General features: G+C 38.3%; 1 protein-coding gene across 1 annotated transcript in view; it reads right to left on the minus strand.

The window, feature by feature from the left end:
• Positions 1-2,734: 2,734 nt before the first annotated feature.
• Positions 2,735-22,883, minus strand: part of LOC124717058 — a 46,150-nt gene continuing 26,001 nt past the window's right edge. The window contains exons 2-4 of the mRNA XM_047243742.1: positions 21,601-21,649; positions 9,818-9,882; positions 2,735-5,638 (exon numbers count right to left, since the gene is read on the minus strand). Coding sequence (XP_047099698.1) covers positions 4,779-5,638; positions 9,818-9,882; positions 21,601-21,638 — 963 coding nt within the window. The 5' untranslated portion in view covers positions 21,639-21,649 and the 3' untranslated portion in view covers positions 2,735-4,778. The remainder of the gene's footprint in view (positions 5,639-9,817; positions 9,883-21,600; positions 21,650-22,883) is intronic.

Consider the following 22,883-nt stretch of genomic DNA (forward strand, 5'->3'; position numbering starts at 1 on the left):
CTGTTGAAACCTTCCTTCTTAGCGTTGTACAGTGTCGCCATCTATCGGCAATAATGAAAAACTCACATCTGTAGTGATATGTAGTTTGTGCTGTAAACCTCGCATCTCCGGTAATCGCCATTGTTAGTGCGCAGGGCGAACACGTGCTCCGAGATTAAAATGTTTTTTGATGTGACAGTAACCTTTCTGTCTGACAAACCCAACACTGCTTTATTGCTACAGGTACACATTAGTATTTCCAGGTATTTGTGTATTGAATTTTAATATACAGACTTAATAATGACCTTGTTAAATACAATGTTGATTTACGAGTTTTTCATCACGCGTAAAGCTGACAGCACTCAGTACATACGAGGTTTTAATTTTAGAACTTAACAGAATCCTATACATTCTACAGTAACTACTTTGTTTCCAGCTATTGGTAAAAAGAGTAAATTCACTCCTCACCTTGTGAAACAAGCCGACAATGGGTCATATCGTATAAAATCACCGGAAGAAGATTCTAGTCAGGTTCCTCCTTGTCCTGCACCAAAAGAAAGAGTAGACCTACAAAATGAAGGTAAACCGTAGTTTATATTGTTGTAACTTCAAGTAAGATCCTTGTTTGAAATTGAGGTGATTAAATTATTTAAATATTATTGATGACATTATTGTTTACACTATGGATAATGCAGAAAAAGAAGCCAATACAGAGGCGAATTCCACTTCTAAGTTTGAAAGTCTTTTCGAACACAGCAGCAAGGATGATATCTTCAGTGGCAGTAGTGATGTTTATGACCCCGATAAAAACAAAAATGACCATAGCAGTAACAACAGCACGAAAGATGACAATGACGAAGTTGATGTGGGAGTAAAAAGTACTAAGCAGCACTGTAAAAGGAAAAGCAATCAACCACTTCAAAGTTAGCAGAAAGAAAAATGTATGAGGGTACAGGATTATTTAGGCAAAATGATGAGTTTGGCAAAAAAAGTCCAACAATGAGCAGAAGTAGGAGGGAAATGAAACCACGATGTACTTGTAAACATTCTTCCTTAAATAGGAACAGGACTTGCAAGGATATTACCGAAGAGCACAGACAGCTAATATTTAATAATTTCTGGCAGGATATGTCTTAGGGTGAAAGAAAAATTTTTGTTAGAAGCCATGTCTACTACGTTCCAGTTAAAAGACGCAGAAATAATTCAGAATCTAATAAATCTCACTGCTATAGCACACTACATTACAATTTTGTAATAGAAGGACACAGAAATCTGTCTGCAAGACTATGTTTCTGAATACTTTGTGCTTAGGTGAATGGAGTGTCAGAACAGGGGCATCTAGTGCATCAGGAAGAACGCTTGCAGAAGGGCCTCAAATGCAGGAGAGACCAACGAAAGTTTCAGGTGGACGACAATCAGCATCAGATTTTTTTGCACAGTTGCCAAAACTGGAATCGCATTACTGGCGTCATTCTTCCACAAAACTCTACTTGGAACCTAACTGGCAGAGTTAATCAGAACTACATAGGAAATACATAGAATTTTGCAAGGAAAGAGGACAAATCCCAGCTGCTTACAAACAATTCTGCAAGGTATTCGACGAAAATAATCTTACCCTATTTTCGCCTAAAAAGGACCAGTGCGATCTTTGTTGTTCTCACTAGACAGGAAATCTCTCAGACAATGATTACTCTTTGCATATGGCCCGAAAAACTGAGGCAAGGGAAGCGAAAAATAGTGATAAATTAGGACCAGCTAGAGTGTTTACTATGGACCTTCAAGCACTTCTGCTTTCTCCGAGACTAAAAGCATCTGCACTGTACTATAAAAGCAAACTAAAGGTCCACAACTTTACCATCTATGATTTAAAAAGTAATGATGGTTATTGTTACCTTTGGCGCGAGAGAAGGTGGACCAACAGCTTAGGAATTTGCCAGTACACTCACACATTTTATAGAAACATTCAGAAGCTATTTTATATAGTGACGGATGCACGTACCAGAATTGAAACTCAGTCATGAGTAATGCACAGGCTTATCTTGCCAATCAGAAACACATTACAATAGTGCAAAAATTTCTGGAGAAAGGTCACACTCAAATGGAGTGTAATTCTATGTACTCCACCATAGAAAGGAAGTTAAAAAGCAGACCATTTATACTCCTGCTGCTTATGTAGGAGTTTGTACTAACGCAAGACAAAGTCCTAGACCTTATGTTGTCAATTATTTGGACCACACATTTTTCAAGTCCTATGATAAACTCACGTTTTATTTGTCTATTCGGCCAGGATCCAAAATTGGGGATCCAACAGTGACTGATATCTGGTGTCTTAAGTACGATCCCTCTGGAATAATGGTACATAAATTGAAATTCAGCAATACATGGGAACCACTTCCAAGAAGGATGTCAAACATACCCAGCTCATTTACAGTGCCCCCTCTCTACAGTTCACCACTAAAGATCAGTGCAGAAAAGTTTACGCATTTGCAACAACTAAAGCTGGTCCTTCCTAAGGATATGCATTCATTTTATGACACACTGCCTCACATTTGTAATGAGAGAACTTGTCTGTGCCTAGAAAAATGCAGCCGAAAATAAACTTGTTTACAGCCACCTATGACTGTGATAGTAGCAGTAATAGTAACAATAATAAATGTTAATAAACTGCACAGATGTTTACAGTAATAAAAGTTTAATTAAAGCTAACAACATTGTTTCTATGTTTTTTAAACACTGTAATTTATTAACATCCAGATTCTAATATTTTGATCAATATCTGTAACAATTTATCCATACAGATGTTTCATAATACACATATAACGCAAAGTTTAAGTAAATATTTTTTAAAACAAATGAAACATTCATTCATTTCAGTTCTTAACCGTGCACTTGTTACATGCCTCTTATCTCCATCACTACCAAAAAAATAACTGTGAAAACCTCGTAACTCCAAAAACCGGCAGACAATTTGAAGTGCATAATAAAGTCTTATGTACCAATGACCACATCCATATTGTGTTGCAGAAACCACTACATTTGACTAATCAGGTCCCCATGTGATTTCTATAATCAGTTTTGTGTTTCTCCTGTAAAATTTGACCAATTTGAGTTACGAGGTTTTCATTGCCTAGCGAAGAAATTTGCCTTGGTTTATTTTTCACAAACTCAACATTTTCCCAAGCAGAAATTAATCTCAGAGCCCCCAACCCACTGCTCTCTGTTGCATTATGCTATCAGGACCACTGGATACCACAAACTGCATGCAGCACAGACGTTAGCGGTGCATAACTTACTGAGAGGCTTTTCCTCAATGGTAACTGTGCATTTGCAATTAACAAACGAATAAAGAAAAACTTGCATTTCACTTTATTTTTTTTGGAAAGACATAACGTACAGTGCCTTGGAAAGTTTGTAATAAGGAGGAAATGTTGAGAATTGTGCACATCTGTCACATAACAGCTACACTGAAATATAACATGTCGCTGCTACAATACAACGTCGTTTTTATAGCTCTCACCTACTCCTATTAGTTCTTCATGAAAATTTTATTTTCATTCCTTACGTTAAATGACTTTTAAATACAATGCAGAGTATGCAATTTGCAGAAACTGTGTTTGATCTGGCTCAGGTGATTTTCTATAAACATATAACACATAAATGGAAGCTGTGAGATAGGTATGGAAAACATCAGTGGGTGCTTGTGGTACTGCGACAGACAAAGTGCAACAGGGGGCGAGGGAGGCAGCACACACTGTGGCATACATTTTAAAAAAAAAAGTACCAGTAAGAGGACAGTTTTTGTTTTTCAACAAACTGTAAAATCTTGTTTGTTACATAGTTTTACATCAGAATGAACCATACAGTATGTTTTGTTATTATAAGCCTTGAAAGATCAGTTGATAGTATGGATAATGCCTTTGAAATAGATTATAAGTGGAACATAAATAAAAGGTAAAGATGCATAAGGCAGTGCATTTCCTTTACAATAGGTGATGCTGGGGGAAATCAGACTAGGAAATGAAATGCTAAAAGCAGCCAAATTTTGCTATTTAGGCAGGAAAATAACTGACAGCTGACTGACAAAGCAAGAAAAGCTTCCCTGGCAAAGAGAAATATGTTAACATATCACATAAATTTAAGGGTAAAGGGTGCAGAGAGTAGCCTTATATCACAGTGAAATGAGGGCAATAACAGTACAGATAAAAAGTTAATACAAGCTTTAGAAATGTAGTGTGACAAATTAATGCTGAAGATCTAATGGACAGAATGAAAAATCAATGAAGAGGTATTGACTCTAGTCAGGAATGACAGAAAATTATGGCACAATTCGACTAATGGAAGAGATCAGTGAAATCAGTGAACAGCACACGTCCTGAGGCGTCTAACAATAGTCAACTCGGTAACTGAGGAAAGTGTGAGAGATAAAAACTGTAGAGGGAGACTCAGGCTCGACAACAGTGAGTAGAATCAAATGCATATAGGTTGCAGTAGTTACACAACAATAAAAGGACTCGCTCAGGATAGACTAATATGGGGAGAGGCACCGAGTGAGTTTCTGGCCTGAAGACCACAACAACATTATTTGTATTACCACATTCTCCTGGTTTGTAGGCTTACTTCTGGCCTCACACAGTCCAAATAAACAAGGTTGCACTGTAGCTAGAAGCAGCTCGAGCACACGCACTGTCCTCCTCGGTACACTGTACGAGGACACTGAATTCACATGAAGTTCTCTCCGGATCTGCTGTATTCGAGCAACAATTGTCTAAATGTTTGTGGCTGCTTCTCAAATACGAACATCACAACACTTCAGATTTTTCTGCAGGAGCCGTGTCGGTATCTACGGAGGTGTCCTTGCCATCTTCCGCCTCAATTTTCACGTCTGCATCTACAGAGGGCTGCTTGCTGTCCTCCTCATCTAAGATAACTAACTCGACATTGCCTAATCCGAGATATGCTTTATTCTTCAAGGCTCGGATGGCTTCGAGACTCCGATTGTCAACTACGTAGACCAGAGTCTGGCCTGACGAATCGGATTTCGCACTCACGTTCCTCCACGTCCTGGTCTCTAGAGTCTTGTTTTGAGTGCTGAGCATCAGCAAGATTTTTTTAGGGTCTGTCTTGGCAAACAACTTTGGTGTCTTAAATAGTACCTTAGTCCCTCGTGCCACTTCCCCTTTAGGCTTTACGCAGAGCTTCGCACCATCCCACGGCTTCAGCAGGGGCACAGTTCTCTCCAGCCACTGCTTTGTCTGCTCGTTGGCACACGTAAGGATGAGAACACCCTGCGAATTGTTCGAATTGTAAAACTGTGGAAAACACCCGTCCTCGAGAGGTTCAAGAGCGTCTACGAGTGCTTCTCTGATTTTTTCAATTTCACGTGCTGAACATTTTCGCTCCGACTCTGGTGTTATCAACATATTCTGTTTGTACAGCGCTTCATCTTCAGTCTCCTCTCCCCCTGCAACTGTTGGCATACTGTCGGCTTTCGGAACCTGCTTTTGTACTTTCGACGTATTCTTGTTCTTAACTGCGTGTCGTCTGTCGGATCTTATTTCTCTAGCAGCTAATCTCAATTTTTGAGACTCGAGTTTCCGGTCTGAAGCAGATTTCTTCACTTGTGTCTTCCCTACTCTTCCTGAAGATGAGTGCCCAGCACCTATAGAAAGAACAAAAAATTATAATCAGATTACCTACACAGCAAACTGTAGTCCCAGGAATATCAGGAACTACAACTTGTGTTTGTTAAATAAATGCCATTTTTATACTAGGAAAGGTGAATGCATTTGAAATAAATTATTGTATGTGAAAGCTTAAACCTTACTATACTTTTCACTAAAATTTCCACCCATAGTAAGACTTTTTAAGTTTCAAGCTTCCTACAGATGACAGTATCATCCACAAACATCCTACAGATCTTATGACATTATTTGCAGAATCATTTACTTGAGGTGCTTAAATTCCTTAGTCATTATTCTTTTCTTCCTATCCTCCTCCACTTTCTCACTGTTTTTTCCTTCCTTTCTTCTGACCATTTCAGATCAACTCTTTCACTCTCCTACCTCAGAATCCATTCATATTTACTCTTTGCCTAAATACTTTTTTACTTCTGGTCCAACTTCTTGTTTAGTTCTTACCCACAAATATTTCAAGATCTTTTTGGTTAATCCACTGTCTTGCATTTGATACAAATGTCCAAAAAAATATCATTTTTCTTTTTATCTTTTTTTGTTTTCTATGCTTTGACGAATTTCAGCTTACTTCATAATTTCCAGCCTTCCATGGGACTAATAAAGGATGTCCAGCAAAGGAGCCCCCAGTTTTTAATATTTCAAAAACTAAGATTGGCAGACGAGTGAATGAACAGTACATTTATTGTGAAAGTGGCAAGACTGTGAGACAGAAGTTCTGAAATAGTTTGAGAAGCTGATAACAGATGGTGTTGTAATCACACGACATACTGTTTATAAATAATACACTGCACTCAGCGTGATCAGTTCCACCATTGAAACATGAAAGGAGGTTAGTGTACACAAGGTAGAGGTTGAAATTGTATATTCCATTCAACGACGAGTTTTCTGGTACTGGATACCACAGTTTAGAACACAGTCCTACAGCAATAAAGTGTAGTTTTCAAAGATGATTAATATTCCAAAACTATACACAAGCTCTTGCCAAATTGCAACCAACAGGTGGACTGGTTGACACTCTAGCTGGGAATGTTGACTCCTAGCAAACTGTAGTTACCCCTGAAAATATTGCCATGGTTTCTGGAATTATTCAGCGCAATCCATCCAAAGAGTTGCAGCAGAAGGTCTGAAGTGTTCCAGCATGCAGAAAATACTGAGACCGAGCCTACACACACTTCCGTTCAAAATCCAAAGCCATCAGGCCACACCAGTATGAGATGGGCAACAGAGGGATGGCTTTGTGAACCGAATTCTCACACCGATTGATATCGAAGAATTTGATGTTGGCTGCATGTGGTTCACAGATGAAGCACACTTCCACCTGAATGAAGTCTTGAAGGAAAAAACTAGTTATTTTGAGGTTCCAAATATCTCCATTTGTGTGAAGCAAAACCACTGTATTCTCCCAAAGTTACTGTTTGGCTTGTGGTATGGAGCAGAGGCATTGATGGCACTTTTTTCATGCGAGTTGCAGCTAGTGAATGTCACGTTACAACTTTGCATAAGTTTACTGTCATAGAGCTAGGATCAACTAGGCACCGAGAGGTTCACGCAATATAGGGCCAGATTACATCGCACCAAACAGGTGTTTCGCTTTCTTGATGAAAAAATGAAATGAAATGTCGTGTGGCTAGGGCCTTCTGTTGGGTAGACCGTTCACCTGGTGCAGGTCTTTTAATTTGGCGCCACTTCGGCGACCTGCGCGTCGATGGGGATGAATACTTCACAAATTGAGTCACTGTGTCGGATTATTATACATTTACTGGCCAGGGATGGGTTAGCTTCCATATGTGCCCAATGTTACACCTTTGGACTACTTTTTGTGGGACACATTGAAAGAAACTATCTATAGGAACCACCCCACCACACTCTAAGAGCTAGAATTGGCGGTCTGCTTGGCATCTGAATCCATTTTTCATTTGCACTGTTATGTCCTAGCCAGTAATGCCACCCGAGCCCGCTGCCAAAAGGTTGGCAGCATCAAAGTCCGGACGCCGTCCGCATAAGCAGCGCCAGCGAGACAGCAAATCGCCGCAAGTCTGCGCGCGCCACCGCTGGCTTCTTGCTTCTTAAGCGCTGGAGTCGCGAGCGCTAGGACAGTTCTGTATTCGCCGCTCAGTTGTATACTCGCCACCGAATTGTGTACTTACTAGTCAGTTGTGTGTTCATCGCAGCAGAGTTGTTGTTTGTCGTCAGCCGACGCTGACCTAGCCGCTCCGACTCGAACTAGACAGATTTCTGTAGACACTGAGCTCATTACTGTGTTTCTGTATCTTCATTAAATAAAGATAAGTACCGACTTTTATTTAATCAGCGTGTTTGGGGCTTCATCTTTCTGTTTACTGTTCCAGCGGACCGGTCGGCCCGCTATTAAAAGTGTGGCGGTGACTTCGTAAGCCATTTCTACAGCCAAGTGTTTGTTGCTACGAACACCGCCACAAAATGCACCATCTCCGGTCTACAAGTGGTGGAGATTTTGAAATGATTGTGATGCAATTTCAAGGTCTGTTTGCATAGTACGAGTTTAATTATGCACATTGACACTGTAAGAACTACACAGCGTACAGCACCATCTGTTAGCAGCTTTCGAGCTATTTCAAAACATTATGTATAAAATTCTTACAGCTTTCGAACAAAACAAACCATTTGTTGCATTCTTCTGTCGATCTTAGGTTTCGAGATATTTAATGTTGAAATCAGGGACTTCTTCGCTGGACACCATGTATTTTCCTAATCATTTGCATTTCTAATGTTTCTTGTTTATCTAAATTATAGTTTAACGCTACGCATTCCCTTCCATATAGACGTTGTGGTTTCACTACTGTATTGTGATCCCTTATTTTAGCAATTTTAGACAGGCATCTTTTGCTATAAAAATCTTTAGTTATTCCGTATGACCCACCCATGTGTTTTTCCTCTCTAGCAGCTTTTTCCAAGTCATTTTCTCGGATCATCTCCTCAAGATATTTAAATTTTTTAACCTTATCTTTTTGGCCAATATCTATTTTCAAAAGTTTTGGTGAGTTTTTAATAATTGTTACAAATCCATTCGTTACTGGTGAAATCTTATATTCCTTCAGTTTATTATTCCAAATTCTCACGGTCTTTTCTAGAACATGATTAAAAGGAATGGGGGTTAGGCATAACCTTGCCATACATTTGTTTATTTCGATGGACTGACGCATATCTCTCATAAATTTAACTTCAGATACTGCATCTGTGTTTCATGAAACAGATTTGCCAATTTAAACTATTTAAACTTTACACCAAATTCTTGGATTATTTTCTCCATTAAACAAATCAAAGGCCTTTTTGAAGTCCACAACCATTACTACAGTGTCTTCTGAATTCAGTAATCTGTGGTGAATGACTGGCCTTAGAATAAATATTTGTACAGAAGAGGCTCTGTCATTCTAAAACCACCTTGATATCTTGACAAAATGACTCTCCAGTGCTGTGTCTACTTCGTTTTGTACAATCTCTGAAAATAGTTCCCACACAACTGGTATAAAAGAAATTTCTCTGTTGTTGTTAACATCTTGTTTATTGCCTTCTTACGCAGTGGAAGTATTGAGGCTATCTTTTATTTCTGGTAGAGATAATTTCAAAATTCCTGAAATTACTTTTAGACCTGTTGATTGTGTTGAGTTCTATATGCTAAGAAATCCTGAACTCGGTCAGAAATCTGGTTCAATAATAAGTAAGCGATCTCTGTTTGCAGAGTCCATGTTGATTTTTATAGAGGGGACTTTTTTTTCTCCAAAAAGGCCACTATGCATGTATTAAACATGCACATTGATAGCACCAATGTATGTCTAAAATTATGTGCCTATGTCTGACAATCCTTTTTGAAAATGGATGTGGTCTGCACTTTTTCCAATCTCACAACTACTTATTTCCCACAGTACATTCTGCAGTCTAGGAAGACTACATAATACTGTGTGGCTGTCACTCACAGGAGTAAATGACAGAAAATGTTAAAGATGAAACACTATATTACAGTAAACAATGAGAAGTTTCTGTGTGTGGAAGAACACAGGCAAACTTATAAATATCTCTTGAAGCACTTCATATATCAAAGTAATATTAAAAACATTATAGTTTTTGAACATTTTCCCTGAAATCTGTTACAATGAGACCCCTCTTACCTCCAGAGCCTCGCAATTTTGGGCTCGAAGACCGATGCTTTTCTCTATCCCTTCCTGCTGGTACTCTGTAGAAGAAATAATTCACCATCATAACTGAGTCACAATACAATTGATTCTAGTAACAAAGCTGCTTAAGAATGAAAACTGTAACCCAAAATTCCAACAGGCTGAACAAACGTATTCTTCAACACACAGAACAACTGATTTCTGAAGCTTATAATACCCAACAGATATCTTTCAGTGTTCCCATCTATCACTCAGAGTCTTCTCTGTGTGGTGAGTAGCAATCTATCCAATTTCATATCAATTTTTCACATGACATGGAAGCAGGTTCAAACTGTATCACATCTTAAGAAAGGTAAAAGCATTACACATATTAAAAAAAAAAAAGTGGAAGAAGAAAGGAGGTCACTACTCAATGTTAAATCTGTACTGAATAATCACAATTCAGTTTTGCAGAATACTGCTGTCACATGGAAATAAAACATTTCATCAGTGACTATACTGCTAAATAGCTACTATTCTTCGAAACACCTATTCTTTGAACACACACACACACACACACACACACACACACACACACAAAAATGCTTCAGAAATTATACAAGACAGGATCTGTAACAGAAAACTATTTCACTTTGCTTTTATTGTACCCATAATTAACTTGTGAGTGGGACAAATATTTTGCTGCATGATTTTCCCTCTTCTGTATCAAAGTAAACGGTTCTCAGTCTGCAGCCCTAAAGCCTTGTAACAGTGACACATGTTTTGTTTCTTCCTTTTCTTCTTTTCTTACTACATGCTCATACTATACACTTGCAGAAGGGGAGCTGATTTAGTAGCGACTAAATTCCTCACACAATCATAATCATTAGTTATAATAGAGGGAAACATTCCACGTAGGAAAAATATATCTAAAAACAAAGATGATGTGACTTACCAAATGAAAGTGCTGGCAGGTCGACAGACACACAAACAAACACAAACATACACACAAAATTCAAGCTTTCGCAACAAACTGTTGCCTCATCAGGAAAGAGGGAAGGAGAGGGAAAGACGAAAGGATGTGGGTTTTAAGGGAGAGGGTAAGGAGTCATTCCAATCCCGGGAGCGGAAAGACTTACCTTAGGGGGAAAAAAGGACGGATATACACTCGCGCGCACACACACACACACACACACACACACACACACACACATCTATTTGGTGGATGGATATGTGTGTGTGTGCGCGAGTGTATACCCGTCCTTTTTTCCCCCTAAGGTAAGTCTTTCCGCTCCCAGGATTGGAATGACTCCTTACCCTCTCCCTTAAAACTCACATCCTTTTGTCTTTCCCTCTCCTTCCCTCTTTCCTGATGAGGCAACAGTTTGTTGCGAAAGCTTGAATTTTGTTTGTATGTTTGTGTTTGTTTGTTTGTGTGTCTGTCGACCTGCCAGCACTTTCATTTGGTAAGTCACATCATCTTTGTTTTTATATATATATATATATCCCTGCTGGAGACTGAATGTGGCTCTCCAGCAGGGATACGACTTCCTCAAATCCTGCCCTGAAATGAGATCCATCCTTCATGAAATCCTCCCCACTCCACCAAGAGTGTCTTTCCGCCGTCCACCTAACCTTTGTAACCTCTTAGTTCATCCCTATGAAATCCCCAAACCACCTTCCCTACCTCTGGCTCCTACCCTTGTAACCGTCCCCGGTGTAAAACCTGTCCCATGCACCCTCCCACCACCACCACCTACTCCAGTCCTGTAACCCGGAAGGTGTACACGATCAAAGGCAGAGCCACGTGTGAAAGCACTCACGTGATTTACCAACCGACCTGCCTACACTGTGAAGCTTTCTATGTGGGAATGACCAGCAACAAACTGTCCATTTGCATGAATGGACACAGGCAGACAGTGTTTGTTGGTAATGAGGATCACCCTGTGGCTAAACATGCCTTGGTGCACGGCCAGCACATCTTGGCACAGTGTTACACCGTCCGGGTTATCTGGATACTTCCCACTAACACCAACCTGTCATAACTCCGGAGATGGGAACTTGCCCTTCAGTATATCCTCTCTTCTCGTTACCCGCCAAGCCTCAACCTCCGCTAATTTCAAGTTGCCGCCACTCATACCTCACCTGTCTTTCAAAAACATCTTTGCCTCTTTACTTCCGGCTCGACTGACATCTCTGCCCAAACTCTTTGCCTTTACAAATGTCTGCTTGTGTCTGTGTATGTGCGGATGGATGTGTGTGTGTGTGTGTGCGCGCGCGAGTGTATACCTGTCCTTTTTTCCCCAAGGTAAGTCTTTCCGCTCCCGGGATTGGAATGACTCCTTACCCTCTCCCTTAAAACCCACATCCTTTCGTCTTTCCCTCTCCTTCCCTCTTTCCTGATGAAGCAACTGTTTGTTGCGAAAGCTTGATTTTTGTGTGTATGTTTGTGTGTCTATCGAACTGCCACGCTTTTGTTTGGTAAGTCTCATCATCTTTGTTTTCAGATATATTTTTCCCATGTGGAATGTTTCCCTCTATATATATGATATGGTTATAATAGAGGGAAACATTCCACGTAGGAAAAATATATCTAAAAACAAAGATGATGTGACTTACCAAATGAAAGTGCTGGCAGGTCGATAGACACACAAACAAACACAAACATACACACAAAATTCAAGCTTATATATATAACGGGTTTCTGTTGCAACTTAGCCATTGTCCCATTACCATTCCAATATTGCACATTACGGTCATGTCCCTAGCCACAATAATGTACTCCAGTGAATTAGGAACTTCTGAGAAAATGCCTCTGTTCATAAGAAATGATCACCTAGTCTTGTGAAATGTGTACAAAGCCCACATAATTTTGAGAAACAGAGGAATATATCAACAAGACGCCCTCCACATTCCATTAGAAACTGTGTTACTGCCATATGAGTAACTCACCATAGTGTTCTGTTGCCAGAATCCTGCAGAACGGTTTCAACAACTTTTGCGCAGAAAGATCTCAGAGACTGACAAAGCCAAACACACTGAATTCTGTAGAACTGCCCTCAATGAACTGCCCAGTGACATGTCCTAAGCACATTTCCACGTAGGTGATAGGGCAAACAATTAAAATGTTTTTTAATGGTCACACTCAAATCCCCTAGTGCTCCACATGTGTCCTCTTCACATGTGTTTCCACACAGCGCTGTCTGGTGTGGTATGGCAAACTATGCTTTCTTTCCACTGTTAGTTCTTTTTGATATGTTCTCAAAAAATGAGGGGCCCAGTGGAAAAGGGGTACATGTCACCTGTGAAGTGATTTTGGTAGAGGAAGACAGCTGATGCCATCTAGTATCGTAGGTAAGAACTTCTAGAACAGTGGGATGTGCCCGTTCCTTTAAAGAGAACATATTATATTTGCTATTATTCAGGACTGACACATTCCCAGTGGAAAAGAAGCCCATGCAAATAGTATCTCTGTGTCTCATGAGTCGATTCGTCTCACTGGTTGACTTTGTTTCAGAAAGCCAATCAGAAAACATTTCTCAAAAGTTGTCTTGCTATTAATGTTACTCATGAAGAAAATGCAACAGTACATGTAAAAAAAAAAAAAAAAAAAAAAAAAAAAAGAGAATCCATAAAGAAAATGAATGGAAATATAATGAAAGGAAGAGGTTAAGAAACAATGGAAAAGAATATAAATCCCAAAAAAATAAGATTTTGCCCGAGACTGCAAGACTAGTTTCTGCGAATACTCAACATTGAATGAAGAACAGAAGGAGGCTATATTTATTGAGTTTAATCGGTTGGGAGATTATAATAAGCAAAATGCTTATTTATTTGGATTAGTAGGGCCTAATAAGAGCAAAAAGTGTATTCAAAGAAGAGAAAGGTTTCAACAGTAAGCCAGATGAAGGTATCTTTCAGGTATTTTATTTGACACTCCAATTACTGAGGTTGAAGTGTGTAGGACTGCATTTTTAGCTGTTTGTGCCATTTCTGTTAAATGTTTGAGGGCTGTCCATAGCAATGAAGAATATGACACAGTGTCATGAATCTACAACACCTGTATCTGTACATACACCTAGACAGTATATAAGAGGCAAGCATTCTAACAGACCTCATGCCAATGACAACAAGAGAAAAAATAATGTTAGAAATCACATCAAAATGTTTCCAAGGTACACATCACATTATAGTAGAATGCAGAATGAGAAGAAGTCCAACATAAACTCTGTTCACTCGATTGCTGGAATGTACCGTTTGTGTTGTGAAGATCTTAAAAATACAGATGAAGTCCCAGTGAAACAACATGTGTATAAAACCATTTTCAACTTGGAATATAATGTTAGTTTTAAATTGCCGTCGAATGATACATGTCGTATTTGTGATTCTTATAAAGCATGTAATAAAACCGAAACCACAGACATCAAACTACACCTTGAGAAAGCTGAAGCTGCAAATAGTGCTCTGAAAAGTGCCTCAAAACAGGATGGTAGTGATCACTCATTTTGTGCATGGGCTTATAACAAGCACTGCCAACACCATATATTTCGACGGAAACAGTTTTTTTATAAGAAACAACTTTGGACATATAATTTGTGTATTCACCATCATAGTGATAAGAAGGCAATGATATGTGTCTCTTCTGAGAATGTTGCATCTAGAGGGGCTGAAGAAGTAGCTAGTTGTGATTTAAAGGCTTTAAACATGATGAAGGAAGAACGTCATCAAAGGCACATCATTTATTCTGATTTGTGTGTTGGACAAAATAAAAGCTATATTATCCTAGGTCTGTGTTTAATGATGTGCCATGTAAGGATGTCAAGGATTTCATTTTCTGTACTTCAAATTGTAATGAAGTGGCCTAATGTTTAATAGTATTTGTAAAACACCATCCAGTTACTGTAACAAAAGTTTGTTTCACAGCAGGAGTTCACATTACTATACAAAATCAGTTTCCTTAATTCCCATTTTCAGACACAACATACTCCAGTGGCATGTGCCCTTTTTCCACTGGGCCCCTCAAATGTGCTGTTGTGATCTGTCAACAATTGTGCTGTTGTGATACCTCTTGCTGGGGAATACAGTTCCAATAATATTGATTTACAGAAATACTGCCAAGGTGTCTGCAGCACTTGACAAGCTGTTTCCAGAGCAAGTGAATGGGGCTTCATTATGAACACCACTTGCAGAATAAAGAAACCTTTATTCTTTCCCTTCTTCCCATTCATAGTTACTTAGTTTCATGTTCCATTGATAATTTTGTGAGATAGATTGTAATGATGTAGAATGAGTCATTTTACATTCACAGCACAAATTAATTTTCACATATGGTTACAACATTCTGAACATTTGTAAGTTTTTTTATATTACGAAAAGAAAAAAATGATAACAGAAGTGAGTTAGTAATTCCAACCCACCACCTTTTTAAACACTACAGTAATAGAAATTCTTCTTTCTCAGTTTGTTTTCAAATTTTTTATTTTTATTTATTTATTTATTTTTGCTGTGTGTCAGACTTTTGTTATCACTGGGTGAGTGATTAAAAATTTTTGTTGCAGCACTGAGCACCCTTTTTCGTGCTAAATACAACCTTAATGTGGTGTAATGAATGTCTTTTCTTTCTAGTATTATAATTATGTACATCGTTGCTCCTTTTGAGCTGTAGTGGATAATTTACAACAAACTTCATGAGAAAATAAATATACTGTGAAGCAGGAGACACAATCCTTAACTCCTTAAACTGATGTATACAAGATTATTGTGCTTGATCACCACATATTATCCTTACAGCACATTTTGGTCAATGAAGACTTTCTTTCTTAAAGACGAGTTACCCCAGAACATTATGTCACATGATGTTATTGAACAAAAGTTACAAAAAATGTCAATTTCCTGATTGTCTCTGTGCAAGATTTGCAATGATTCTACATGCAAATGTGTCTGAACTAAGTTGTTTTAGGAGTTACAAAAGGCGATTTCTCCAATTTAAATTCTCATCAATATGGACACCTAAGAATTTTGGCGTTCCCACCCCACCTATTATTTTCTTGTCATGTGTTACATTTTCATTGGTGCAGTTCCCCCTAAACGTACAGAACTGAATATATTGTGTTTTTTTCTTTCTGTCTTCTTTTTTCTTTTTTTAAATTGAGGGTGAGACCATTCACAGAAAACCAGTCAGTGATACTTTCAAGAACTCTGTTTACCATGTCTTCTGTTTCTGAATGTATGCTTGGATTGATTATAATACTAGCGTCATCTGCACAAACAACTAATTCTGCTTGTTGTATATTAGACAGAAGACCGTTTACATATATGAGGAACAACAGTGGACCTAAGATTGAGCCAAGGTTGGGGAATCCCATACGTCATTTCTCCCCAGTCAGAATTATGTTCTCAGACTATATTACCAAGTACAACTTTCTGCACTCCCTTGATTAGATATGACATCCATTGGTTGACTGTACCATAAACCCATAAAGCTTCAATTTATCTAGGAGAATGCTGTGATTCACACAGTCAAATGCCTTAAATAGTTCACAAAAAATACCAAAAAGTGTTATTTTGTTATTTAATGCTTGTAAAATTTGGTGAGCGAACATGTACATGGCATTCTCAGTAGAGCAACCCTTCTGAAATCCAAACTGTGATTTGCTTAAGATATTATTGTTGCTAAGGTGAGATATTGTTCAAGAATACATCACCTTCTCAAAAATTTTGGAAAATGATATCAAGAGTGAAACAGGTCAGTGGTTATTGACATCCCTCTTATCACCTTTCTTAAAGTGGGGCTTGTTGTTGTTGTGGTCTTCAGCCCTGAGACTGGTTTGATGCAGCTCTCCATGCTACTGTATCCTGTGCAAGCTTCTTCATATCCCAGTACCTACTGCAACCTACATCCTTCTGAATCTGCTTAGTGTATTTATCTCTCGGTCTCCCTCTACAATTTTTACCCTCCACGCTGCCCTCCAATACTAAGTTGGTGAGTGGGGCTTAACAACAGCATATTCCAATCTCACTGGAAAAGTGCCTTGAGTTAGTGATGCATTACATATTTCAGATAAGACTGGGCTTACTGTGTGCAAACAAATATTTAGTACACTGTTGGAAACACAATTAAAACCAGATGAGCTTTTATTTTTGAGTCACTCAATAATTTTTTAATTTCAGAAAGATAAGCTAGTGACACATTCATATCACTGAATTTTATGAAAGTTGCATCTTCAACATACTGCCATGATTTTTCTCTTGAACTGTTTGTCCTCATGCTTTCTATTTTTAACTGTGAATAGGCCATCTGAGGACCACGTTCAAATTTCAATTCTTCATTATTTGTTCTTTTCTTTTCTTCCAATATCTGTTCACTGTGTTTCTTCTTTGTTTTCAAATCATTCTGAACCAGTCTTTTTAGCTACCCTGCCTTGGAGTCCTTCCATTTTCAATACTTTTTTCTGAAACACTTCTCTGTTGTTTATATCTTCTGGTTTTGTGTCATTTCTTTCTAAATCCATTTTTACTTCATTGGTATAGCTTCTTGTGGACTTCTTACCTCACAAATATTTGAAAATATTATTAGTTACCTACTGTCTTGCATTTGAAATAAATGTCCAAAAAACACGGGTCTTCTTCTTCTCATTACATTTGAAATATTTTGCTATATTTCAGGATTACTCCACAATTTCCAGCTTCCTGCTGTGTTGTATCCTAATGTTTTCCTTATAATACACCTTTCTAGTAGTGCTAATTTATCTACATTATAGTTTAATGCCAGGCATTCACTTGCATATAGGCATTCTGGCTCCACTACTGTGTTGTAATGTTTTATTTTTGCATTTCTGGATAGGCACTTTTTGTTGTAGAGGTCTTTGGTGATACCATATACTTTCTCCATTTAATGCTCTCTTTCCTCTATTGCAGATTTTTTCCAGAGCATTTTTTGGATTATCTCCCTTAGATGTTTGAATTTTTTTTACCCTTTCTATTTGTCCTTAACGTTTGTTAAAAATTTTGTTTTTTTCTGCAGGAATTCTTAAGCCACTTCTGCTTGCTATTTCTTCCAGGAGATTTATGTGGTATAGCAGATGCCACATCTTTGGAAAGTATGGCAGAATCATCTGCAAATGCAAGACAGTTGATTTCGATCTTTTTACTCTCTCTTCCTAATGTTATTGGCAAAATGTTGAGTTCAATAACTTTTTTGTTCCAAATTCTCACTGTTATCTCTAATACACTATTAAAAAGAATTGTATATAGGGCATCACCTTGTCATACATCTGTTTTTATTTTAAAAGACTGAAATTTCTTCCATAAATTTTACTTTACAGATTGTATCTGTACGCGCAGATTAGGTTTGCCAGTTTAGGCTTTACACAAAATTCTCAAATCATTTTATCTATAGTTTCTCTGTCAACAGAATCAAAAGCCTTTTTGAAATCCACAAGCATAACTACAATGCCCTTTGAATTAAGTAATCTGTGGCAAATTACTGCATTGAGATTAAATATTTGTTCTGAGTATGACCTTCCATTCCTAAATCCACCTTGATATTCACTTAAATGACTGTCTTGTGTTGTTTCTATTCTTCTTAATAAAATCCTGGAAAATGCTTTATACACCACTGGCAGTAAAGAGATTCCTCTGTAGTTATTTACATCCTGTTTATTACCTTTTTTATGGAGTGGGTGTATCAAGGTAACTTTCCATTCCTCTGAGACTTTCTCTGTTTTCCACATTTCTTCAAAGAGTAAACTTAACTCATTTGCTATATTGGGCAAGGTCCAGTTTAAAAGTTCAGCTGTAATAAAATCTTCTCCAGTAGCATTGTTGTTTTGAGGGTTTTAACTACTTCTTTAATTTCTTCTATAGTTGGTGGTAAATCTTCCTCCAAATGATTATTAAATGCGCCTGGTGCCAGTGACTCATCATTTATGCCCCTTCCATTCCATTCAATAGGGATGTTATCCTGTTCTGTGCCTAGTTGTCCTGTCTCTCGTTTCGCTACATTACTTATAGCCTTAAGACTCTTGTCAGAATAACTGATTTCTGACATTATGTGCAAGTTCCTTGACTTTTTTATAGCATTTCTTAGTAATTTTGAGTTGTCTTTGTAGTGTGCAACTACCACTGGATCCCTACTTGTTTTTGGCAAAAGATACACTTCTCTTTTCCTTTCACAAGATTCTTTAAACCCTCTAGTGATCCATGGTTTTTAACATGATTTTTTACTGTCCTTTCTGACTAGCTTATGCAGAAAACTATTTTCAGATAATGATATGAATTTATCCTGAAATAGATTAAATTTTAGCACTTGGTTCATTACAAATTTCATCCCAGAACATCTGCAAACTATTCTTAAAAGCATTTGTCCTGGAGTCATTAATTATTCTAATTGATTTACACTTAGGAGTATCCATAGTGTACGCCACTATGTTATTTATCCTAACTAACTGTCTTTATCCACCCGTGTTGGAAAGTTAATTCCCAAGATCAAACTGTAGGATCCAAAGTACGGTTTCCATATCATTTTTTCCCATCAGAATCCTTTACAAAATCAACATTGAAGTCACCACAGACTACTAACTGCTTGCTGCTGTCCGACAGATAATACAGCGAGGACTCCAGATTCGTCATAAACAGTTCAAAATTTCCTAGTGGGGATCTATATACAGTTACAATTAAAAATGAATTATTTTTAAGTATTAATTTACAAACACACATTTCTATGTACTGATCACTACAAAATCTACTTGTCTCAATGTTTGTGAACTTGTGTTCTGCCTTAATATAAGTAAAGACTCCTCCTTTCCTGCATGAGTAAGCTGCTATAGTGTAATCTTTTATGTGTAACTTATCCAACCCTGTGGTTATGTAGTGCTCAGGTTGTCTACCTTTTCAGAGTTCTCTAAATATTCTTCCACATCTTTCAAAACATGGTGCTTGAATCCTCATTCTAATCTAAAAAAAGGTTCCTCTCAAACACCAGCAACCTTGAGGACAGTCCCAGAAGAGAAGATATCTTGTCTTCACAGCAAATGTCACTACAAACAGAGAAGAAAATACATATAGGAACACAGGGAATGGAAACCTGTCATCAAGGAACTAAGTTTCAGTCTCACAGGAAAGAAACAGATGAAGAATTATCACCGATTTGGACAACCTACAAAAGAATGCTATTCATCACACTGCGTCAAAATTTGAAGATTGTGGCTTCTTGGTAGTGAGAAGAATTAGAAGTCAAGCAATTATCACCTCTCAACAGATAATTCTGTTGCTGACCTCTGTATCTGAGATGTGAAGCAAGTCTACAGGTCTCCAACAGTTAACAGTAGCGTGTGTGTGTGTGTGTGTGTGTGTGTGTGTGTGTGTGTGTGTGTGTGACATTTCCTCTGCACAACATAGCTAACAGTGGACTCAGGAATATGTAGTATGTGTTAAAACTGACAGAATTCTCAAATTTGTGTACACTTACATGGAGACTGCACAACAATTAGATATTTGTAATTGTTTACATTTATAGTATGTGAAATAAAGAACTCAAATATCAACCAGCAAAAGCAATTCGGTGTAACTCTAAAAAATTCTCAAGAAAATCAAACTTGAAATTTTCCGAGCATCTTTATTTAATCCGTAATTCGTGGCCTAACTTGCAGATGGGCCACATTGCTCTGTGGTATAATGTTCACCCGTGACATGATGGCCAGGGTCTGATTCCCAGCTGCTGCAAATTTTCAAACACTGGTGCATGTTCTATGAGCATTTCTGTGAAATGTTAAATACATAATGATGAAAAAAATTAATCTGTAATTTTTTGTTAACAATTTTTTTTTATAATAGAGTGATAATTAAGAATTTATATTTTGTGTGTAAAATGTATTTAGAAATGACAAGCTGTTGATTTTTTTAAATAAAAAATTGACAATTAGATGTGTGTTAATTAGCATACATTGGATGAAGTTTATATTTAAATGATGTAGGTATTAGATCTGAGCAGGGAAAAAGACCAAAACGAAATCTGAACCAGAACCTACAAGTACTGTGCACCACCAATTTTCTTTTTTTCCCCATCTTTACAGATTTTATGCTTCAAGGAAATGCCCACAGAACACACAAAATTGTTAAAAAAACTTGCAACAGCTGAGAATAGAACCTGAGCCACCCAGATTGTAGGCAAGCTTTCTACTACAGAGCCATGTTATCCATCAACAGACTCTGCCATGAATTACTGAATTTCAAAGTCGATTTTCTCTAGAAATGTTGAGAGTTGCATCAAACTGCTTTGGATGATTAGTTTCTTAGTTATGAACTTCATGTACCATAAATTAAAAAAAAAATACAAAAATCTGATTGTTGTGTGGTCTCCTTGCTAGTACTGTGACCCCATCTGTACTCGCTCAGTTCTCTTGCTACTCAGTCTACTCAAACACAAGTAGGTAGAGGTACCATATTTTGCTCGCATTTATTTAACCCTGTTGTCACCCAGAGAACATTCAGTCTGGCCGTATAGTGCACATCCGAAATTTAGTCAGTTGCTGTCTATGAGTTACAATGAGAGTCAAGTTCTTCATTACATGTTGAAACAGCATCATTCATTTGAAAACAATCTGTACACCTACAAATAAAATATTCCTGTTGCTGTCATGTGCGAAGTACTAGAATCTACAATATTATTTTCTCAATTAACAAAGAAGCAGTAATGGAGTGATTGGAAAAATTCTCCATGTAATGGCAAACACAACATGTGTATAACTATTCATATTAGTTAAGCTGAGGGAGTGTTTAGAACAATATAAAATACTTACCTTGCCATTTTTCTGTCTTGAGACATAACCATGCACATCACCGCATCATCTGAAATCGGTAAAAGAACAATTATGAGTTGAGGATTATATATTGCAGTAATACTACAAACCACAGGTAGCTTTACAGTTTCACACAACAGAAAACGAGCTGCTACCTGACTGATAAACAGTAACTTAGTTTGAAAAAGAGCTCACTTCTAGGCCTATTACACATTAATGATTTGCTTCAAAATAGCAGACTGCTAAAGTTGTTTTGTTTGTTTCTGTACGATATAATAGTAATGGTTACATGCTCAGGTCAGGGAGTGAATAATGAAGTCAATCATATCCTGGAGAGTATATATATATATTCAAGCTTTCGCAACAAACGGTTGCTTCATCAGGAAAGAGGGAAGGAGAGGGAAAGACAAAAGGACGTGGGTTTTAAGGGAGAGGGTAAGGAGTCATTCCAATCCTGGGAGTGCAAAGACTTACCTTAGGGGGGAAAAAAGGACAGGTATACACTCGCATACACACACATATCCATCCGCACATATGGGCAGAGATGTCGGTCGAGGCGGAAGTACAAAGGCAAAGATGTTGTTGAATGACAGGTGAGGTATGAGTGGCGGCAACTTGAAATTAGCGGAGGTTGAGGCCTCGCGGGTAACGAGAAGAGAGGATATACTGAAGGGCAAGTTCCCATCTCCGGAGTTATGACAGGTTGGTGTTAGTGGGAAGTATCCAGATAACCCGGACGGTGTAACACTGAGACAAGATGTGCTGGCCGTGCACCAAGGCAGGTTTAGCCACAGGGTGATCCTCATTACCAACAAACACTGTCTGCCTGTGTCCATTCATGCGAATGGACAGTTTGTTGTTGGTTATTCCCACATAGAATGCGTCACAGTGTAGGCAGGTCAGTTGGTAAATCACGTGGGTGCTTTCACACGTGGCTCTGCCTTTGATCGTGTACACCTTCCGGGTTACAGGACTCGAGTAGGTGGTGGTGGGAGGGTTACAAGGGTAGGAGCAAGAGGGTAGGGAAGGTGGTTTGGGGATTTCATAGGGATGAACTAAGAGGTTACAAAGGTTAGGTGGATGGCGGAAAGACACTCTTGGTGGAGTGGGGAGGATTTCATGAAGGATGGATCTCATTTCAGGGCAGGATTTGAGGAAGTCGTATCCCTGCTGGAGAGCCACATTCAGAGTCCGATCCAGTCCCGGAAAGTATCCTGTCACAAGTGGGGCACTTTTGGGGTTCTTCTGTGGGAGGTTCTGGGTTTGAGGGGATGAGGAAGTGG

This window comes from Schistocerca piceifrons, chromosome 9 (assembly GCF_021461385.2).
Source record: "Schistocerca piceifrons isolate TAMUIC-IGC-003096 chromosome 9, iqSchPice1.1, whole genome shotgun sequence".
Classification (NCBI taxonomy): domain Eukaryota; kingdom Metazoa; phylum Arthropoda; class Insecta; order Orthoptera; family Acrididae; genus Schistocerca; species Schistocerca piceifrons.